Raw genomic sequence first — 18,560 nt, forward strand, 5'->3', positions numbered from 1 at the left:
GCTGTGGCAAGCAGGAGCCAGCGCCAACCAAAGGGGCTGCTGCCACTATACACACAGGTGACGGTTACTGCCCTGCAGGGACGAGGGCCAGGGTGGATGGAGCTTCCAGTTTCTCAAGAAAAAACAGAAATCTAGACTTCTCCTCAAGACGGCCTAACTGTACGCAACTGGCCAGGTGCTGTGAGTCACACTTTTAATCCCAGCACTTGGGGAGGTTGACACAGGAGGATCACTTGAGCCCAGGAGGTTGAGACAAGCCCACGTAACACAGGCAGACCCCATGTCTAAAAACATTTTTTTTTAATTATTAGGGTGGTGGCTCATGCCTGTAATCCCAGAACTTTGGGAAGCTGAGGCAGGCAGATCACCTGAGGTCAGGAGTTCAAGACCAGCCTCGCCAACATGGTGAAATCTAGTCTCTACTAAAAATACAAAAATTGGCCGGGGGTGATGGCATGTGCCTATAATCCCAGCTACTCAGGAGGCTGAGGGAGGAGAATCTCTTGAACCTGGAAGGTAGACGTTGCAGTGAGTAAAGATCGCACTACCGCACTCCAGCCTGGGCAACACAGCGAGACTGTATCTCAAAAAAAAATTATTATTAGGGTGCGGCAGTGCATGCCTGTCGTTCCAGTTACTCAAGAGGTTGAGGTGGAAGGGTCATGATCCTGGGAGTTGGAGGCTACAGTGAGCCATAATGGTGCAAGAGTAAGACCCTGTCTCAAAGAAGTAATAATAAAATAAAGGTAAGCAACGAATTCTCATGTTCTAAAAGCTCATGAAGAAAACATGTCTGCGGATGGATCTAGCCTAGGGTCTCCAGGAATTAAAATGAAATAGAGTGGGAAAGGGAAGAAAATATGGGGAAAGAGGAGAGGCAGGGAGGAGCTGGAGACCCCGCCCCTGCTTGCCCTTCACCCCTGCTGCCACAGGAGGGTGGCCCTGATGGGCATGGGGAAGCATGAACAGTATGAAGGGCCTGCATGTGCCTGCCGAGCTGGATGACAGGCTCATCATGCTTACTCTCGGGACAGTAGAGGCCTGGTGAGCTGCTCTTGGCTGGCAGCTGTGACAGGCTGGGACAGGATCTGCTCCTAGGTCTAGCTGACCTCAGTAAGAGGCGCAAGGGACAGTAGTACCATCCCAGTTCATCAGATGCCCCTTCTTGAATCACAGGAGCCTAAGTCAGGGTGTGTGCACATCAGTACATCTTCAGTGGGGGGCCACCCCAACCTGCTATCACCCATTAGAAAGTTGACAGGGGGCCGGGCGCGGTGGCTCAAGCCTGTAATCCCAGCACTTTGGGAGGCCGAGACGGGCGGATCACGAGGTCAGGAGATCGAGACCATCCTGGCTAACACAGTGAAACCCCGTCTTTACTAAAAAATACAAAAAACTAGCCGGGCGTGGTGGCGGGCACCTGTAGTCCCAGCTACTCACGAGGCTGAGGCAGGAGAATGGCGTGAACCCGGGAGGTGGAGCTTGCAGTGAGCTGAGATCTGGCCACTGCGCTCCAGCCTGGGTGACAGAGCAAGACTCTGTCTCAAAAAAAAAAAAAAAAAAAGAAAGTTGACAGGAGGTGTGGCAGACAGAATAATGGCTCCCAAAGAGGCCCACGTCCTAATCCCCGGAACCTGAGAATGTGACCTGACATGGCAAAAGGAACTTTGCAGATGGGATTCAGCGTAAGGACCTTAATAGGCGGAGCTTATCCCAGACCATCCAGGTAGACCTGATAAGTCACATGAGTCCTCAAAAGGGAACTGCTCCTGGTTACAATCAGAGAGAGACTCACGAACAGAAGAAGAGTCAGAGAGACATGATCATGCAGACTTTGAGAATGAAGGAAGGGGCCATACACCAAAGAATGTGGGCAGCATCAAGGGGCTAGAAAAGGCAAAGCAACAGATTCTCCCCTAGAGCCTCAGCAGCAATGCAGCAATGGTCATCAAGCGACCTTGATCCTGTCTCGGTGAGACCCTCATCCCATGTCCACCCCTGATCTATAGAACTGTAAGAAAATCTATTTGTTTCATTTTAAAACAGATGCTGGCCAGTGCGGTGGCTCACGGCTGTAATCACAGCACTTTGGGAGGTTGAAGCAGGTGGATCATTTGAGGTCAGGAGTTCGAGACCAATCTGGCCAGCATGGTGAAATCCCATCTCTATTAAAATTACACAAATTAGGTGGACGTGGTGGCAGGCACCTGTAATCCCAGCTATCTCGGAAGCTGACACAGGAGAATTGCTTGAACCCCAGAGGTGGTGGTTGCAATGAGCCGAGATCGCACCACTGCACTCTAGCCTGGGCGACACAGTGAGACTCCATCACGAAAACAAAACAAAACAAACAAAACAAAAAACAGATGCACAATAATCTGGTACAGCAATAACAGGAAAGGAATACAGGAGGGCTTCCCATTTCAATGCCAAACAAGCTGTCACTTTATTCCCAACCAAGTCCAAAGGTACAGTGTCTACAAAAAACCAAGAAAGCAAAGGAAGGCCCTCCCACTTTCCTCTCATAAAGCTTAATCTTTAGAGGGAGAAGGGGAGGCAGCTTTGAGGAGGGAGTTGACAGGGGCTGTGGGTAGGTGGGTAGGTGATAGGGAGAGGGGTACTCGGGAGGCATCACCTCCACTGGAGGTGTCTGGTTATCTCTTTTTTTGTTTGTTCTTTTGAGATGGAGTTTCACTCTTGTCGCCTAGGCTGGAGTGCAATGGCGCGACCTCGGCTCACTACAACCTCTGCCTCCCAGGTTCAAGTGATTCTCCTGCCTCAGCCTCCCTAGTAGCTGGAATTACAGGCGCCTGCCACCACATCCAGCTAATTTTTTGTATTTTTTTTTAGTAGGATGGGTGTTTCACTATGTTGGCCAGGCTGGTCTCGAACTCCTGACCTCAGGTGATTCACCCACCTCAGCCTCCCAAAAGTGCTGAGATTACAGGCGTGAGCCACGGCGCCCGGCTCTATGTTTGGTTATCTTCAAGCCTAGTGGTAGGTAAGTCTAACTTTCTGCATGCCTTAAATAGTTCATGGTAATTGCTTTTTCACTGAGGATGGTAGAAGGTAAAGAGTCCATTTTCAGGGAATCCTGTAGCAGCCCAGCTGCCTCCTGTATGTCTGTTTAATCAGGATTCCTGCTGGGCGCAGTTGCTCACACCTATAATCCCAGCACTTTGGCAGGCTGAGGTGGGAAGATCGTTTGAGCCCAGGAGTTCAAGACCAGCCTGGGAAGAAGACCTCGTCTTTACAAAGATTAAAAAATTAGCCAAGGATGGTGGCACGCACCTGTAGTCCCAGCTACTGGAGAGGCTAAGATGGGAAGATTGATTGAGCCTGGGAGGCAGAGGCTACAGTAAGCTGAGACCATGCCACTGCACTCAAACCTGAGTGACAGAGTGAGACTCTGTCTCAAAAAAAAAAAAACAAAAAACACCTGGGGCTCCTCTGGAGTTCCCGTTCCTTTTACCAAGAGAGCTCTGCAGAAGCCACAAGGCAAAGGTATGCAGCTGTCCACCCCCAGTCCTTTCTTTCTCTGGAACCCCTGGATGTCATCTTGGCTGACCTGCTATACCCTGAAGAAGAAATTAAGCTGGAGCTCAAAACTGGGGTTCCAGTCCCTGCTCTGCCCCCAGCACCCACAGGCCTCCACAAAATAAAGATCTTGAAGCAGATGACGATTTCTCATTTCTGCTCCAGCTCTGAAAATGTATCTTTATGCATCCTTAGTCTACTATGCTCAGATACCGAATTCAGTTTCTGTTGCTTCTATTAACTAAATTTACATTAGCAAGAAATTATTTTTAACACTCTACCTTATTTAAGTTCAAGCCTAATGAGTCAGCCAGCACTAACTAGCTTTGAGCTTTGACCGGTGGAAGAAACTATCATACTGACCTCTAACTGTCAAAGAAAGGACCAATCAAGTAGCGGGTTTTTCTGTTTTTCTGTGTGTGTTTTTTTAGTTTTAGTCTTTGGCTACTGGTCTGCCTAAGTCTTTGAAAACTCATTCACTTAGTTATTTAATTTAATGGCTGTGCTATAGACAATGTTTATGTCCCGTAAAATTCATATGTTGAAACCTAATCCCCAATGTGATAGCACCTGGAGATGGGGCCTTTGGGAGGTGATTAAGTCATGGGGGTGGGGTTCCTCATAAGTAGATGAGTACCTTTATAAAAGAAACCCCAGAGAGCTCCCTCCTTCTGCCACGAGAGACGGAGTGAAAAGAAGGCCTTTTATCAGCCAGGAAACAGGCCCGCACTAGACACCCAATCTGCCAGTATGCTAACACAGGACTTCCCAGCCTCCAGGACCAGGAGAAATAACTTCTGCTGTTTACAAGATACCCAGTTGATGGTATTTTGTTGTAGCAGGCCAAACAGACTAAGATGCTCTAACTTTCAATACAGCCCTGTTTCATCGGCTAACAATTGTCTTCCAAAGTTTAAAATTAACAAATCAGTAATGATTCGCATATATAAAATCATACCAGCCAGGCGCAGTAGCTCATGTCTGTAATCCCAGCACTTTGGGAGGCCGAGGCAGGAGGATTACCTGAGGTCAGGAGTTCAAGACCAGCCTGGTCAACATAGTGAAACCCCATCTCTATAAAAATACAAAAATTAGCCAGGCATGATGGCGGGTGCCTGTAATCCCAGCTACTCAGGAGGCTGAGGCAGGAGAATTGCTTGAACCCGGGAGGCGGAGGTTGCAGAGAGCAGAGACTGCACCACTGCATTCCATCCTGGGCGACAGAGAAAGACTCTGTCTCAAAAACAAAACAAAACAAAACAAGAACGTTCTCAGTCTCTTTGGGAGCTGATTCCAACAGGATCTGAGCCCTGCAGGAGTCCTTCCTTCTCCCCTTCCACTCTCCTCCATTTAGCTTAAATCAGTGTTAATGTAAAGCTACTTGCTAACAGAACACATAACATCCTCCAGAGTCCTACTCAGGCAAGACCAGTTTAGAAGTGGGGTACTCACCAACACCTCTCAATTGTGGGCCAGACAAACATCTGGGGAGTGAGCTGAGCTAACTGCATTCCCTCCCAAAATAAAGTGATATACAACAAGGTTACTTAACATTCTGGCAGTTCCGGGCTTCTGTTCAAAGAAATCACCCCTTATCATACAAGATAGAGGATTTCAGGGGCGTGGGTCTCACTGCTGTTAAAAGCCTGAGTTAGGGTCTCAATAACTGCAGGTCAGGCCAGCAGCAGAAAACGCAGCCTCGTTAAGGTGGATGAATGAACAGATAAATTAGACGCGAACTAGATAAAATGCTGGAAAGGTAGAAAGGGCGGGAAGGGGATCTTGTCTCAGGAGTCTGTTGTGTTTTCTGCTTTGGGTGAAAAGAAATCAAAGGGGCAGGGCCCACACCTTTCCCTTCCTCAAATGCCCATCTGAGGAACTCATGCCAGAAACCATCCGTGAAAGGGCTTTTTCATCATTTCTTGGTCAGCAATAAACCACCTGTGACAAGTTTTTAAAGTTTTCTCTTTGTACCTGGGATGCTGTGCTTGGGAAATAAGCCAGATCACGCTCAGTAGCCTTGAATTCTTGTCACAAGCAGGACACACACCAATCATCAGAGCACGTACAATACGAGGCGGGAATGCGACATCTGATAAAAGGGGTTATTTGGTGGCATTCAGTAAGATAAATACTCAAGCTCACAAAGAGTCACCGGTCAGCCCTAATCCAGCCTTTCAAAATTATAAATCTATCCAAAGACACACGGTTTTCTTCACTCAATAAGAAAATACATTCAAATGCACCAGACAGTGGTTGCAGATTCAAATGACGACAGGGGTTGGGAGAGGAGCAGACAGGAGTAGGGCAGAGCCATGTGGGGGTCAGAAGAAAACTGAGGTAGCAGCTGCCCAGCCTGGCCAACCATTGCCAGGTAGAAGTTGGGCCCACTATTTCCAGACCTGATCTTTCTTGAGAAAAGCTAATTTTTATATAAAATCAAGTGATTTTTAAATACTGCTTCAATTTTTTTTTTTTTTAACACAGCATGAAACAAACAAAAGACAGCCCGCCAGGAATCCGCGGAAGAGACAGTTGCATGAAAGGTCACTTCTTGCTGGACGCAGTGGCTCATGCCTGGAATCCCAACACCTTGGGAGGCTGAGGTGGGTGGATCACCTGAGGTCTGGAGTTCAAGACGAGCCTGGCCAACATAGTGAAAATCCATCTCTACTAAAAAAAGTACAAAACATTAGCTGGGCGTGGTGGTGGGCGCCTGTAATCCCAGCTACTCAGGAGGCTGAGGCAGTGGAATTGCTTGAACCCGGGAGGCGGAGGTTGCAGTGAGCTGAGATCATACTACCGCACTCCAGCCTGGGCAACAGAGCAAGACTCTGTCTCAAATAAATAAATATATAGTCACTTTTTGATCCAAATGTCTTGTACTTGAAACTGAACTTCCTATCACTTGACTCTGATAAAAATAAATACTTAAGAAGAAAGAACAGCATCATCTTCCTAAAATGTGATCATTAAGAAATGACTATTTATGGGCCGGGCACGGTGGCTCACGCCTGTAATCCCAGCACTTTGTGGGGCCAAGGAGGGTGGATCACTTGAGGTCAGGAGTTCAAGACCAGCCTGTCCAACATGGTGAAACTCCGTCTCTACTAAAAATACAAAAAAGTAGCCAGGCATGGTGGCACACGCCTGTAATGCCAGCTACTGGGGAGGCTGAGACAGAAGACTCACTTAAAGCCGGGAGGCGGAGGTTGCAATGAGCTGAGATTGTGGCACGGCACTCCAGCCTGGGCAACAGAGTGAGACTTCACCTCAAAACAAACAAATAAATAAACTAAAAATACAAAATTATCCGTGCATGGTGGCGTGTGCCTGTAGTCCCAGCTACCCTGGAGGTTGAGGCAGGAGAATCGCTGGAACCCAGGAGGTGGAGGTTGCAGCGAGCCAAGATTGCGCCACTGCACTCCAGCCTGGGTGACAGAGCAAGACTCTGCCTCAAAAAAGAAAAAGGAAAAGAAAAAAAAGTAATGACTATTTATTAACTCCATTCTGAGCCAACACTAATACCACACGGTACAGAGCTTTTGCCTCGATGGCCCAGGGATAAGCTAACACCAAGGGAGGCACATCTGACAGTTTCCTACAGTGTCTGTACAACACTGTCCAGCCCTGCTCAAACAGCCCCCACTGTCTTCCTCTGAACAACCACAGTCCTTCGGTGGTTAATCAATAACACGGATGGAGGAGGTCCCCTACAGTTCCTGACCTCTGTCCTTTGACCTTACCCCTTGGGTCCAAGGTCATGGCAACGTGGTGGTAAAACTCCAGCACCCTCCTAAATCTTTCTGCTTCACACTCCGAGCTCATTCGGGTACACATCTGAATGCTGTCATTGTCTGGACCTGAGGCTGAGGCTCAGACTATGCCCAGGCATTGAGGGGAACTGCATACATCTTATGGTTCACCAAGAATGTGCTCATAAAAAAACAAACCAACCGACCTCGTAGCTGCAGAAGGACCACGAGATTGCCTGCCCTCTCCGGCGCCATGTACTTGAGCTCCCTGGCAGTTTTTACACTCACATTCAGCAACAAGGTCAAGACGACGCAAAAGGAGACAACTAGGACCTTTCACACACATGGTCACAGATGTGCAGAGAGAATATGGAAGGCAACACATCGTGGCATGATTTACGATAACCAAAAGTGGGAAACCTCCTAAATGGTAAGCTTGGGAGACAGAACAATCAATCTGTGGTGTACGTAGGCAGAAGAATATTGTATAGCCATTAAAAATCCTCTTATTGGTCCAGTGCAGTGCTTAAGCCTATAATCCCAGCACTCTGGGAGGCTGAGGCAGGACAACTGCTTGAGTTCTGGAGTTTGAGATTGGCCTGGGCAACATAGCAAGACCCCCATTGCTACAATAAAATACAAAAATTATCCAGGTCTGGTGGCATGCGCCTCTCATCCCAGCTACTTGGGAGGCTGAGGCAAGAGGACTGCTTGAGGCCAGGAGGTCGAGGCTTCAGTGAGCCAAGATTGCACCACTATATTCCAGCCTGGGCAATACAGCAAGATCCTATCTCAGAAAAATAAGTAAAACACACTAAAAAAGAAACAAATTCTGTCACTTGCAGCAACATGGATGGAACTGGAAGTTGTTACGTGAAACATGCTCATTTTAATTTTCCTTTCTAAGGGATGAATCCGAATGAGGTTGGCAGTAAAGGCAAGATACTCAGAAGGTAGGCTGTCAGGGTCTGGTAGAAAAAGGCTTATTTTCACCAAACTCGGAAGCTTCCCCAGATGAGAAAAGAGGGAAGCATTTTGCAGATGTAGATGTAGGCTGAGGTGGGTAGGTCACAAGGTCAGGAGTTTGAGACCAGCCCGGCCAATATGGTGAAACCCCATCTATACTAAAAATACAAAAATTAGCTGGGTATGGTGGCATGCACCTGTAGTCCCAGCTGCTCGGGAGGCCAAGGCAGGAGAATCACTTGAACCCAGGAGGGGGAGGTTGCAGTGAGCCAAGATCACGCCACTGCACTCCAGCCTGGGTGACAGAGCGAGAATCCGTCTCAAAAAATATATATATACATATATATTTTTTTTTAATGAAGGGTGCGGGTCATTCTAATACATGCAAATAATTATCTCTGCAAGGATACTCAGATATTAATAACAGTGGGTGCCTCACAGGAAGAAGCCTGGGAGAATGGAAGTCAGGGAAGGAGAGAGACGGGCTTCTCACTCTGTGCCACGAGCACGTGCTAGCCACGCAGATACTCTGCATGTTACCTCACGCTGCTGATGCATTGCTCTGGAATTATTCAGCTATTCAACGCAGGGTGAAATACGGCAAGCAGCCTTCATTCATACATACACATGTGCATCCATGTGCACACACATACTCATACGGTACATGGGCAAATACATCACACATACACACACACACACACACACATATGCCTGCACACAAGCATAAGTCCAAAGAAATGTCAAAGTCATATGACTTTCTTTTAGTTTATTTTTTTGAGACAGTCTCGCCCTGTTGCCCAGGCTCAAGTGCAGTGGTGCAATCTCAGAAAGCCATGTGACTTTCTAAAGGACGTTACTTAATTCACCCTCCTTCCTGTTCAATTATACATACTACAGCATGATTCTGTACTGGTCCTCTCTCTCTCTCTATATATATATATACACACACACACAAAGTAAATATTATTTTATATATTATGTCAATATTTATTTAAATTATATTTGTTTACATTATATATTTATATAATATAGTTTACATGATATATATTTGTTTACATAAACAAATATTTACATATTATATAATATGTAACAAATGTTTACATATTATATAAATATAAATGTGCATGTCTTACATATTATATAAATACACATAAAATAAAATAAAAAAATATATATATTTAAATATGCATGTATTTAGAAGGAGTCTGAGAAAATCTATACCAGAACATAAACAGTAGTAGTTAAAGCCAGGTGGTAAAAATCACAAGTTATTTTTTATCTTCTTTTTGATTCTATAATTCCTCCCTTTTCTGTAGTGAAGACATTAGTACTTGTGATTTTAAAAGCTTTTTTGGCCAGGCGTGGTGGCTGACACTTACAATCCTAGCACTTTGGGAGGCCAAGGTGGGTGGATCATTTGAGGTTAGGAGTTCGAGACCAGCCTGGCCAACATGGTGAAACCCTGTCTCTACTAAAAATACAAAAATTAGTCAGGCATGGTGGTGGGTGCCTGTAGTCCCAGCTACTCAGGAGGCTGAGGCAGGAGAATGGTTTGAACCCGGGAGGTGGAGATTGTAGTGAGCCAAGATCACACCACTGCACTCCAGCCTGGATGACAGAGTGAGACTGTCTCAAAAGCACCCGGCCAAAAAAAAAAATTTTTTTTAAATATGAAAGAATTCATGGAAAAGACAAGTGAATGAGCCATGGACAGAGCTGATCCTAGCTGCTTGCAGGACAGCACCTCCTGGCTCACACCAAGAAACAAAGGCTTGGAAAGTTGCATTATCACCACGGCCCCCACTCCCACTCTCCACCACCCCCCACCCCCCACACCCCACTCTCAACGCTGTGGAACATCCTGGAAATGGTGGGATGTTGTCAGGGCCGAGGCCAGCTGGCTCCAGCGTCTGAGCAGTGCTCCTCCGGGTCCGACTGTATCCATTTCATTTCCCTGGTGAGTTACTGTACGGTGGCAGGGAGGGCCCAGCGCCCCCAGGCTGTAATCAATAGCTGAATAAAGACACTTCAAGGTTCCCAAACTGGAATGTACACAGGAAACCAATTTAGGAAATCCTGCTTTCTGTTACAGGAAATGAATCCTACGCCAACTGGTAGAAATTACTGCAGCAGCTCCCAAGTAAAATGCATACTGGTTTCTATACATCTTCCATAAACTGACCTTGCCTAGACTAGCAATGTTTTATTGATATTGAATTTCAAAGGCACGATTCTAGAGCCAGCCAAGTCTATGTGGAATCCTACAGGGACTTGGAAACAGTACGACTTTCTGAAAGATTTCACTTGAACTAGATTTAGCCTCCTTTGAGCCTCATGAGGCATTTAGATAAACCTATTTGTATTTGGCAGTAGTTTAGAAGGCTGATCAGGAAGACATTAACAACGACTATATCTTTAGTAAGATTATGGGTTACTTTTTACTTTTCTGATAATGCATTCAAGTGTTCTGCTATAGCCATAAAATAACTATGCAATGCAAAATCATAAAAGTTGTTAAAAAACAAACAAAAAACACACATACACGCAACGCCGGGCGCAAGGGCTCACGCCTGTAATCCCAGCACTTTATGAGGCCAAGGCGGGCGGATCATGAGGTCAGGAAATCGAGACCATCCTGGCTAAAACAGTTAAACCCCATCTCTACTAAAAATACAAAAAAATTAGCCGGGCGAGGTGGCGGGCGCCTGTAGTCCCAGCTACTGGGGAGGCTGAGGCAGGAGAATGGCATGAACCTGGAAGGCGGAGCTTGCAGTGAGCTGAGATCGCACCACTGCAGTCCAGACTTGGCGACAGAGCAAGTCTCCGTATCAAAAAAAAAAAAAAAACCACACACACACAGCAAAAAGGTAACACTAGCCTCTGAAGACACCAAAGACCAAAGGAAAAGTAGTTCTTTTTTTAATCTCAATCATGATTCAGAATCTTAGAAAAACAAGACCAATCTGAATTCAAGTGCAATTCATCCACAGAAGAGATAAAGTACCATGAGAAAAAGGGGCCAAGAAGCACAAAGCATTCCATGACAGATTTACCCTCACGGAAAAATCTTGGCACAGCCCTAAAACAAATACATCCAAGTCCAGTGGGAACAGAGGAGCGGGCGACAGGCATTAAAGCCTCCAGAGATGCCGACATGAGCATCAGGGGTCTCGGGCAGGACTTGCTTCTCAGATCATCAGCATCTGGAGCTTGCTCAAATTTGAATTCTGCCAGGCACAGTGGTTACGCCTGTAATCCCAGTACTTTAGGAGGCCAAGGCAGGTAGATCGCTTAAGGTCAGGAGTTTGAGACCAGCCTGGCCAACATGGTGAAAACCCTGTCTCTACTAAAAATACAAAAATTAGCCAGGAATGGTGGCGCATGTCTGTAATCCCAGCTATTTTGGGAAGTTGAGGTACAAGAATCGTTTGAACCCAGAAGGTGGAGGCTGCAGTGAGCCGAGATCACACCACTGCACTCCAACCTGGGTGACAGAGCAAGAAAAAAAAAAAAGTCTTGGCACGGTGGCTCATGCCTGTATTCCTAGCACTTTGGGAGGCCGAAGGATCACTGAGGTCAGGAGCTCAAATAAAATAAAATAAATTTGAATTCCATCAAATACCCACAGGTTACTGGTTCCCAGTCCATAGCTACCAAAAATATGGCCCTCTCTGACATCGTTATTCCACAGTATCATTCCCAAAGGGAAAAACAGACTAAACCTGCCAAGCCACAGAAAGAAGAAATGATGACAAACCTGGTCACTTACTACGGCACATGTCCAAGTAGATTAGGACGATCACCCAAACCTACCCTCCCTCCCCCTCTGTCTTTCTGCACACAATTCCCACCTCAGAAGCTGGCCAGGGGGTGCAACATTTTTCACTCCTAAAAAGCCTGGTTCAAATGTCAACAGCCACAGATGAACTGGGTTTTATAGCTTGAGCTGTTCCACAAACACCCTGCAGACTGGAAGGAGGAGTCTCCCAGGTGACAAATCCCGCCACCTAAAAAAGGGAGAAAGCAGCACCGGGACAGGGAAGGTGACACTCAAGTGTTATTTCATTTGTGAACTTTGGAAAAGATTTTCACTGTGCCATCCCCCAACTGCCGGGAACCGCAGGCTCACCGATACTTGCAAATTAGTCCGGAACTTTAGGAGCCCCATTCTTCCTAAAATGAATTTAAAAAATAATTGGGATTCCTCCCGATGTTGGTAGAAGAGTTAAATGGTTAAAAAAAAAAAAAAATTCTGGGAAGCACTCTGGCCATAGTTACCATGAGCCTTACACTCATTTAAAGCCGGGCATGGTGGCGCATGCCTGTAGTCCTGACTACTCAGGAGGCTGAGGTGGGAGGATGGCTCGTACCCAGGAGTTCAAGGCTGCAGTGAGCCACGATCGCACCTGTCAAGAGCCGCTGTACTACTCCAGCCTCGGCAACATAGTGAGACCCCATCTCTAAAAAAAAAATACTCAGCCGGGCACGGTGGCTCAAGCCTGTAATCTCAGCACTTTGGGAGGCCGAGACGGGCTGATCACGAGGTCAGGAGATCGAGACCATCCTGGCTAACACTATGAAACCCCATCTCTACTAAAAAAAAATACAAAAAAACTAGCTGGGCGAGGTGGCAGGCGCCTGTAGTCCCAGCTACTTGCGAGGCTGAGGCAGGAGAATGGCGTAAACCCGGGAGGCAGAGCTTGCAGTGAGCTGAGATCCGGCCACTGTACTCCAGTCTGGGTGACAGAGCGAGACTCCGCCTCAAAAAAAAAAAAAAAAATTCATTCATTTTGACCCACAAGATATATGACTGCCTACTCAGGGCCTCACAACTGTGGGGGTTCCATGGCACAGATCTGGAGGCACAGCAAGCCTAAGTAACTGCCCAAGTGTGGAGCTGGATCCCAGGAGTGAGTCACACGCTATATACTGTGTCACACAAGCCTCCTCCCCAGGGGCCTGGGGCTGCTGTCTTGTTCAGCACTGTCCTCGCAGTGCTAGTCTACTCAAAAGTATCTCTTGAATTCACAAACCCAATCACGCCACTTCTAGAATTAGAAGGTTTAAGGATGTTCGTTGCAAAATACTTATAAATATCGTTGCTAAAAATTAGGAATAACCTAAGTTCCTACAATATGAGAAGTTTCAATTATGAGAATAGTTAAGATATTATAATGGGCACATGCACAGGTAGCAATTCTTAAAGAATGTTTTTAATAATATTCAAGATGGTTGGAAACAGAAATGATAAAATAGTAAGTGAAAAAAGGAGGATACAAACTATACCTATAGGAAAATTCACATTTTAAAAAGTAAATTAAGATATTGAAAGGTGGCCAGGGGCTGCGGCTCACGCCTAAAATCCCAGCACTCTGGGAGACAGAGCCGGGAAGATCGTGCCACTGCACTCAGCCTGGGCGACACAGCAAAACAAAAACAAACAAACAAACAAACAACACCTCAACAAAAAGACAAACAGACCAAGTAAAAACGGGTAAAAGATATGGATAGACATTCTTCCAAAGAAGATATATAAATGGCCAATAAGTACACGAAAAGATGTTCAACATTAGGAGCCATCGGGAAAACACAAATCAAAACCACAATGAGATACCGCTCCACACTGACTAGGACGTCCAGAATCCAAAGAACTGACAGTAACAAGTATTGACCAAGATGTGGAGAAATGGAAACTGTCATACGTTGCTGGTAGATACATAAAACGGTGCAGCCACTTTTAGAAAACAGATCCTCAAAAGGTTAACTATAGAGTCACCATAGGACGCTGCCAACCCACTTCTAGGCATATACCCAAGAGAAACAGAAATCTACACCCACTCAAATACTTGTACACAATTGTTCATAGCAGTATTATCCACAACAGACAAAAAAAACCCCAAACATGCATTAATTGATGAACGGATAAATAAAAGGTAATATAGCCATAAACAGATTATTATTCAGTTATAAAAAGGAATGAAGCATTGATGCATGAATATGCACGGATGAATCTTGAAAACATTACACTAAGTAAAAGAGGCTGATCACAAAAGGCCACCTATTGTATGGTTCCAGTTATTTGGAGTGTCTGTCACAGGCAAATCTATAGAGGTAGAAAGTAGATTAGTGGGTGCTTTAGGGCTGGAGGAATGAGGAAGAGAAGGGGGTACAGCAGGAAAGTGGGTATAGAATTTCCTTTGTGGTGATAAAAATATCCTAATTTGATTGTGATGACGGTTGTAAAAAAAAAAAAAAAAAAAATCCCCAAATATACTAACTATACTAAGAAGACATACTGACCAACGCAGTGGCTCACACCTGTAATCCCAACACTTTGGGAGGCCAAGGCAAGTGGATCAACTGAGGTCAGGAGTTCGAGACCAGCCTGGCCAACATGGTGAAACCCCACCTCTATTAAAAATACAAAAAATTAGCCAGGTGAGGTGGTGGGTGCCTGTAATCCCAGCTACTCAGGAGGCTGAGGCAGGAGAATCGCTCGAACCCCGGAGGCAGAGGTTGCAGTGGGCCAAGGTCATGCCACTGCACTCCAGTCTGGGCAACAGAGTGAAACTGTATCTCGGGGGAAAAAAAATAAAATAAAAAGTCATACTTTAAATGGGTAGATTGTAAGGAATGTGTTTATCTTAATTAAGATCTTAATTATTTACATCTTTTTTTAAAGAATGTGGTTTAAATGGGACCTTGTGCCCCTGTTATGCTGGCCTTCTGAGTTACAAAACAAAATCTCTAACTTTCCTAATTCAGGCTATACCTCAAGTCCAAGGCTATTCTTTTTAGAGGAAGAGCAGTTCTTTCTTGTATTTGAAAATGTGTCTCCCAGCAGTCCCGCACCATCCTGGCTCCTGTCTGCCCTGACACATGGTTTCCTTAGAAAACGCCTAATTCCAGCACAGAGAAAACAAGCAGGGCCTCCCCAGGCCTTGCCACACCTGCCCAGGTTTACCTCATCGGGGCTGGATGCCTGGTACACGCGGCAGGAGTCTTCGTACTGCTTCTCGGCCTCAGCCTGGTCGGTCACACCATTGGACTCGTACACAGGAGTCACATTGTGGCAGAGCGCGATGGCCTTCACGGCTTCGTGCACGCGGCTACTCATGGTCCGCCGGACTTTGGTGGTGAGCGTCGGGCCCTTCTGAGCAGGTGGGTCCTGGGATTGCTACAGGAAGGAGAAATGAATAAAGAAGATGACCAGAGGCAGGAATGATTTGGAGAGTGTGGAAGAATAGCCATGCAGCTATTGCTTTTCTTCTACTGTTCCAACACACAGAACTCTTAGGTATATCTACGATGATATTGCAAATAAATGACCTGCAATTTTCAGGGTTTGTCATTTATGCTTGGCAAAAAAAATAAAAAATAAAAATAAAAAATAAACAGAGGAAAAAATTACAATTTAATGAACGAAAATGATTCTACCTGCAGACTGAGTGAATCTATCTTCCCTGGGGTGGTGTCAGGGGCTTTTTATTTATTTTTTTCTTTTTGAGACAGTCTCGCTCTGCCGCCCAAGCTGGAGTGCAGTGGCACGATCTTGGCTCACTGCAAGCTCCACCTCCCAGGTTCATGCCATTCTCCTGCCTCAGCCTCCCCAGTAGCTGGGAATACAGGCGCCCACCACCACGCCTGGCTAATTTTTTGCATTTTTAGTAGAGATGGGGTTTCACCGTGTTAGCCAGGATGGTCTCGATCTGTGGTGTCAGGGGCTTCTGACAGAATGAGGACCCCACTGCACTGAAAGGGATCCCGGTAGTTCAGAGCAGGGCTTCCCCACTTGGGTACACCTATGTTGGGGGACATTATAGGGTGTTCAGCAGCATCCCTGTCCTCCAGTCACCAGATGCGCTGGATGCCAGCAGCACTCCCCTAGTTGTGACAAGAGATGTCACCAAATGTCCACTGGAGGCCAAAATCATCCTCGGCTTAGAACCATTGTTTAAGCTCACAATCTTCTTGGTTTACAACAGAAGGCAACAACCTCATCGGGTACCCTATGCAAGTAACAACCATCAACAACAAGCAACCCAGGGCAGTCCAGCGAGGCGTCAGGAACAGCCGGAGGAAACCTTGGCTGGATGGGACTCACTAAAAAATGGCACCTGGCCCTCCACTGAAGCCAGACTTTCAGGAGTAATGGTAACTGTGCTCAAATTTTGCCTTGCAGGCTGACTTTAGACCCTGGCTCTTGCCTGAGAGGCAGCTCCATGGCACACACTGGCCTTCTCCATCCCTTCCTTTACAACTGGCAACACAGCTCAGCCTCTGAAGGGCCAGGAATGGGTTAAGTCTTGGAAAAATGGTTTTGAGCAACATGGCAAAAAGAGCACTGAAGGGTAACCAAAGCTGAGCCTTATTCTTGGATGCGTGGTAAGCAGCTAGGAGACCTGCAGCAAGCGATGCCTGTTCTCTGAGCGTTTCCTGTCAATGAGAGGAGTGAGCTAGAGGTGGTTTTCAATCCATGCTCCACACTGAGCCCCAGGAATCCTGAGAAACCCACTCAGCACCACCAACTGCAGCAGGATGGGAAATGCCATCTGCAGCTCCGTTCCTGTGCCACACATCAGGTGCCACCTATGTTTCCTTTTTTTTTTGAGACATGAGTCTCACTCTGTCACCCAGGCTGGAGGGCAGTGGCGTGATCTCAGCTCACTGCAATCTCCCCCTCCTGGGTTCAAGTGATTCTCCTGCCTCAGCCTCCCGAGTAGCTGACATTACAGGCACCCGCCACCAAGCCCTGCTAACTTTTGTATTTTCAGTAGAGACGGGGTTTCACCATGTTGGCCAGGCTGGTCTCAAACTCCTGACCTCAAGCGATCCGCCCACCTCAGCCTCCCGAAGTGCTGGGATTACAGGTGTGAGCTACCGTGCCTGGCCCCTACCTAGGCGTCCTTTGAAGAAAGGGTTCTACTGCTTTAGAATATAATGAAAATTAAGATTACTGCGGGGGGCGGGTAAGGAAAGGCACTTAACAATCTACGGCTCATTGTTCAACACAAGCCAAATGCCCTCGCATCTGATCAACACCTGCCTGCGTCTCCAGCTGTTCCTCATGTCATCTTCCTCCTGTTCCCTCCACTCCAGCCATGCTGGCCTTTCTGTTCTTTGGGCACTGCCAAGCTTCTTCCTGCCTGAAGGCCTCTGCCCTGGCCATGCCCTCTGCCTGGAACCCCATCCCCCAGCTCACTGCAGGGCTGGCTTGCTCAGTCTCATCATTCAGGCCTCAATTCAACTTTACCTCCTCAAAGAGGCTCTCCCTGGGCCCCCCAGTTCATGGCACTCCGCTTGCCTTCCCAATGCAAGTCACGTTTCAGCAACACCGTGTGTTACTCTCTTCATTGTCTGAATTGGCCTATTTACCTGACGGTTCCCTCTCACTAGACCACAGAAACAGAAGGCTCACCTGAGTGAGTTACTCATCACTGTATTCTAGTACCCAGGGCTCTGTCTGGTATGCAACAGATATTTGCTGAACAATTAAACAAATTAATAACTTAATATTCCCAAGGTGGTGGTGGGGAGTCCTCAATTGACATGAATTTTTTTTTCATTTTCAAGAAGAAACAACTATGAAATCAACATCAGTTTCAGATTTTACATCACAGATTTAGACAAACCTACAACAGTCTTATTGAATCCACAGCTAACTGAATCATGGAGGCTAGAAATGTGTATGGAGTTACCAGATTCTACATTCTATTAAAAACATATCCATCTAACGGGAGAGAAGTGATCTGATCCTTTAAAATGAGTCGCACTTTACACCCATGACACCCGATTGCCCAAAATAGAGAACAGATGGGTTACAAGAAACAAGAAAATGACTTTCATTTAATTTTTTAATACTATTTTTAGTAGTAGCATTAGACTCCTCAGGTAATTAGACAATTACTAAATTATTCTGGTCACTGTGGGGACACAGTGCTCTGGCTTCCTGCTCTGTTAACCTCTGGTGTCAGGAGCACACGAGTTTCACTTCCAGGCCAAAGGGCACTGCATGGTAACAATAATTAGAGTAATGAATCAGAACTCCGGTTTAAATGAATCATTATTTGCCGAGTGCTTTTAATTATAAAGAATTTAACTCTAAAATTATAAAGAAAAGATTTACAAAAAGGTTCTCTATTGGACAGACTAAATCGATAACTTTTTTTTTTTCAATTCTGTAATTTACGTTCTAGCCACGAACATGTGTCTTCATTTCTGTCCGCATTCCTCAGCACCTGGACCAAATCGTTATTTAACATTAGGTGCAATAACAAGACCTTTGACAAAGTAATTACTGTG

At 46.1% G+C, this 18,560-nt stretch overlaps 1 protein-coding gene across 1 annotated transcript in view; it reads right to left on the minus strand.

Moving 5' to 3' along the window:
- ATP9A (ATPase phospholipid transporting 9A (putative)) overlaps positions 1-18,560 on the minus strand; it is a 138,812-nt gene that overhangs the window by 45,231 nt on the left and 75,021 nt on the right. The window contains exon 14 of the mRNA XM_003904604.5: positions 15,223-15,435. Within this exon, the coding sequence (XP_003904653.2) occupies positions 15,223-15,435 (213 nt within the window). The remainder of the gene's footprint in view (positions 1-15,222; positions 15,436-18,560) is intronic.

The sequence above is a fragment of the Papio anubis genome, chromosome 16, assembly GCF_008728515.1.
Source record: "Papio anubis isolate 15944 chromosome 16, Panubis1.0, whole genome shotgun sequence".
Taxonomy (NCBI): Eukaryota; Metazoa; Chordata; class Mammalia; order Primates; family Cercopithecidae; genus Papio; species Papio anubis.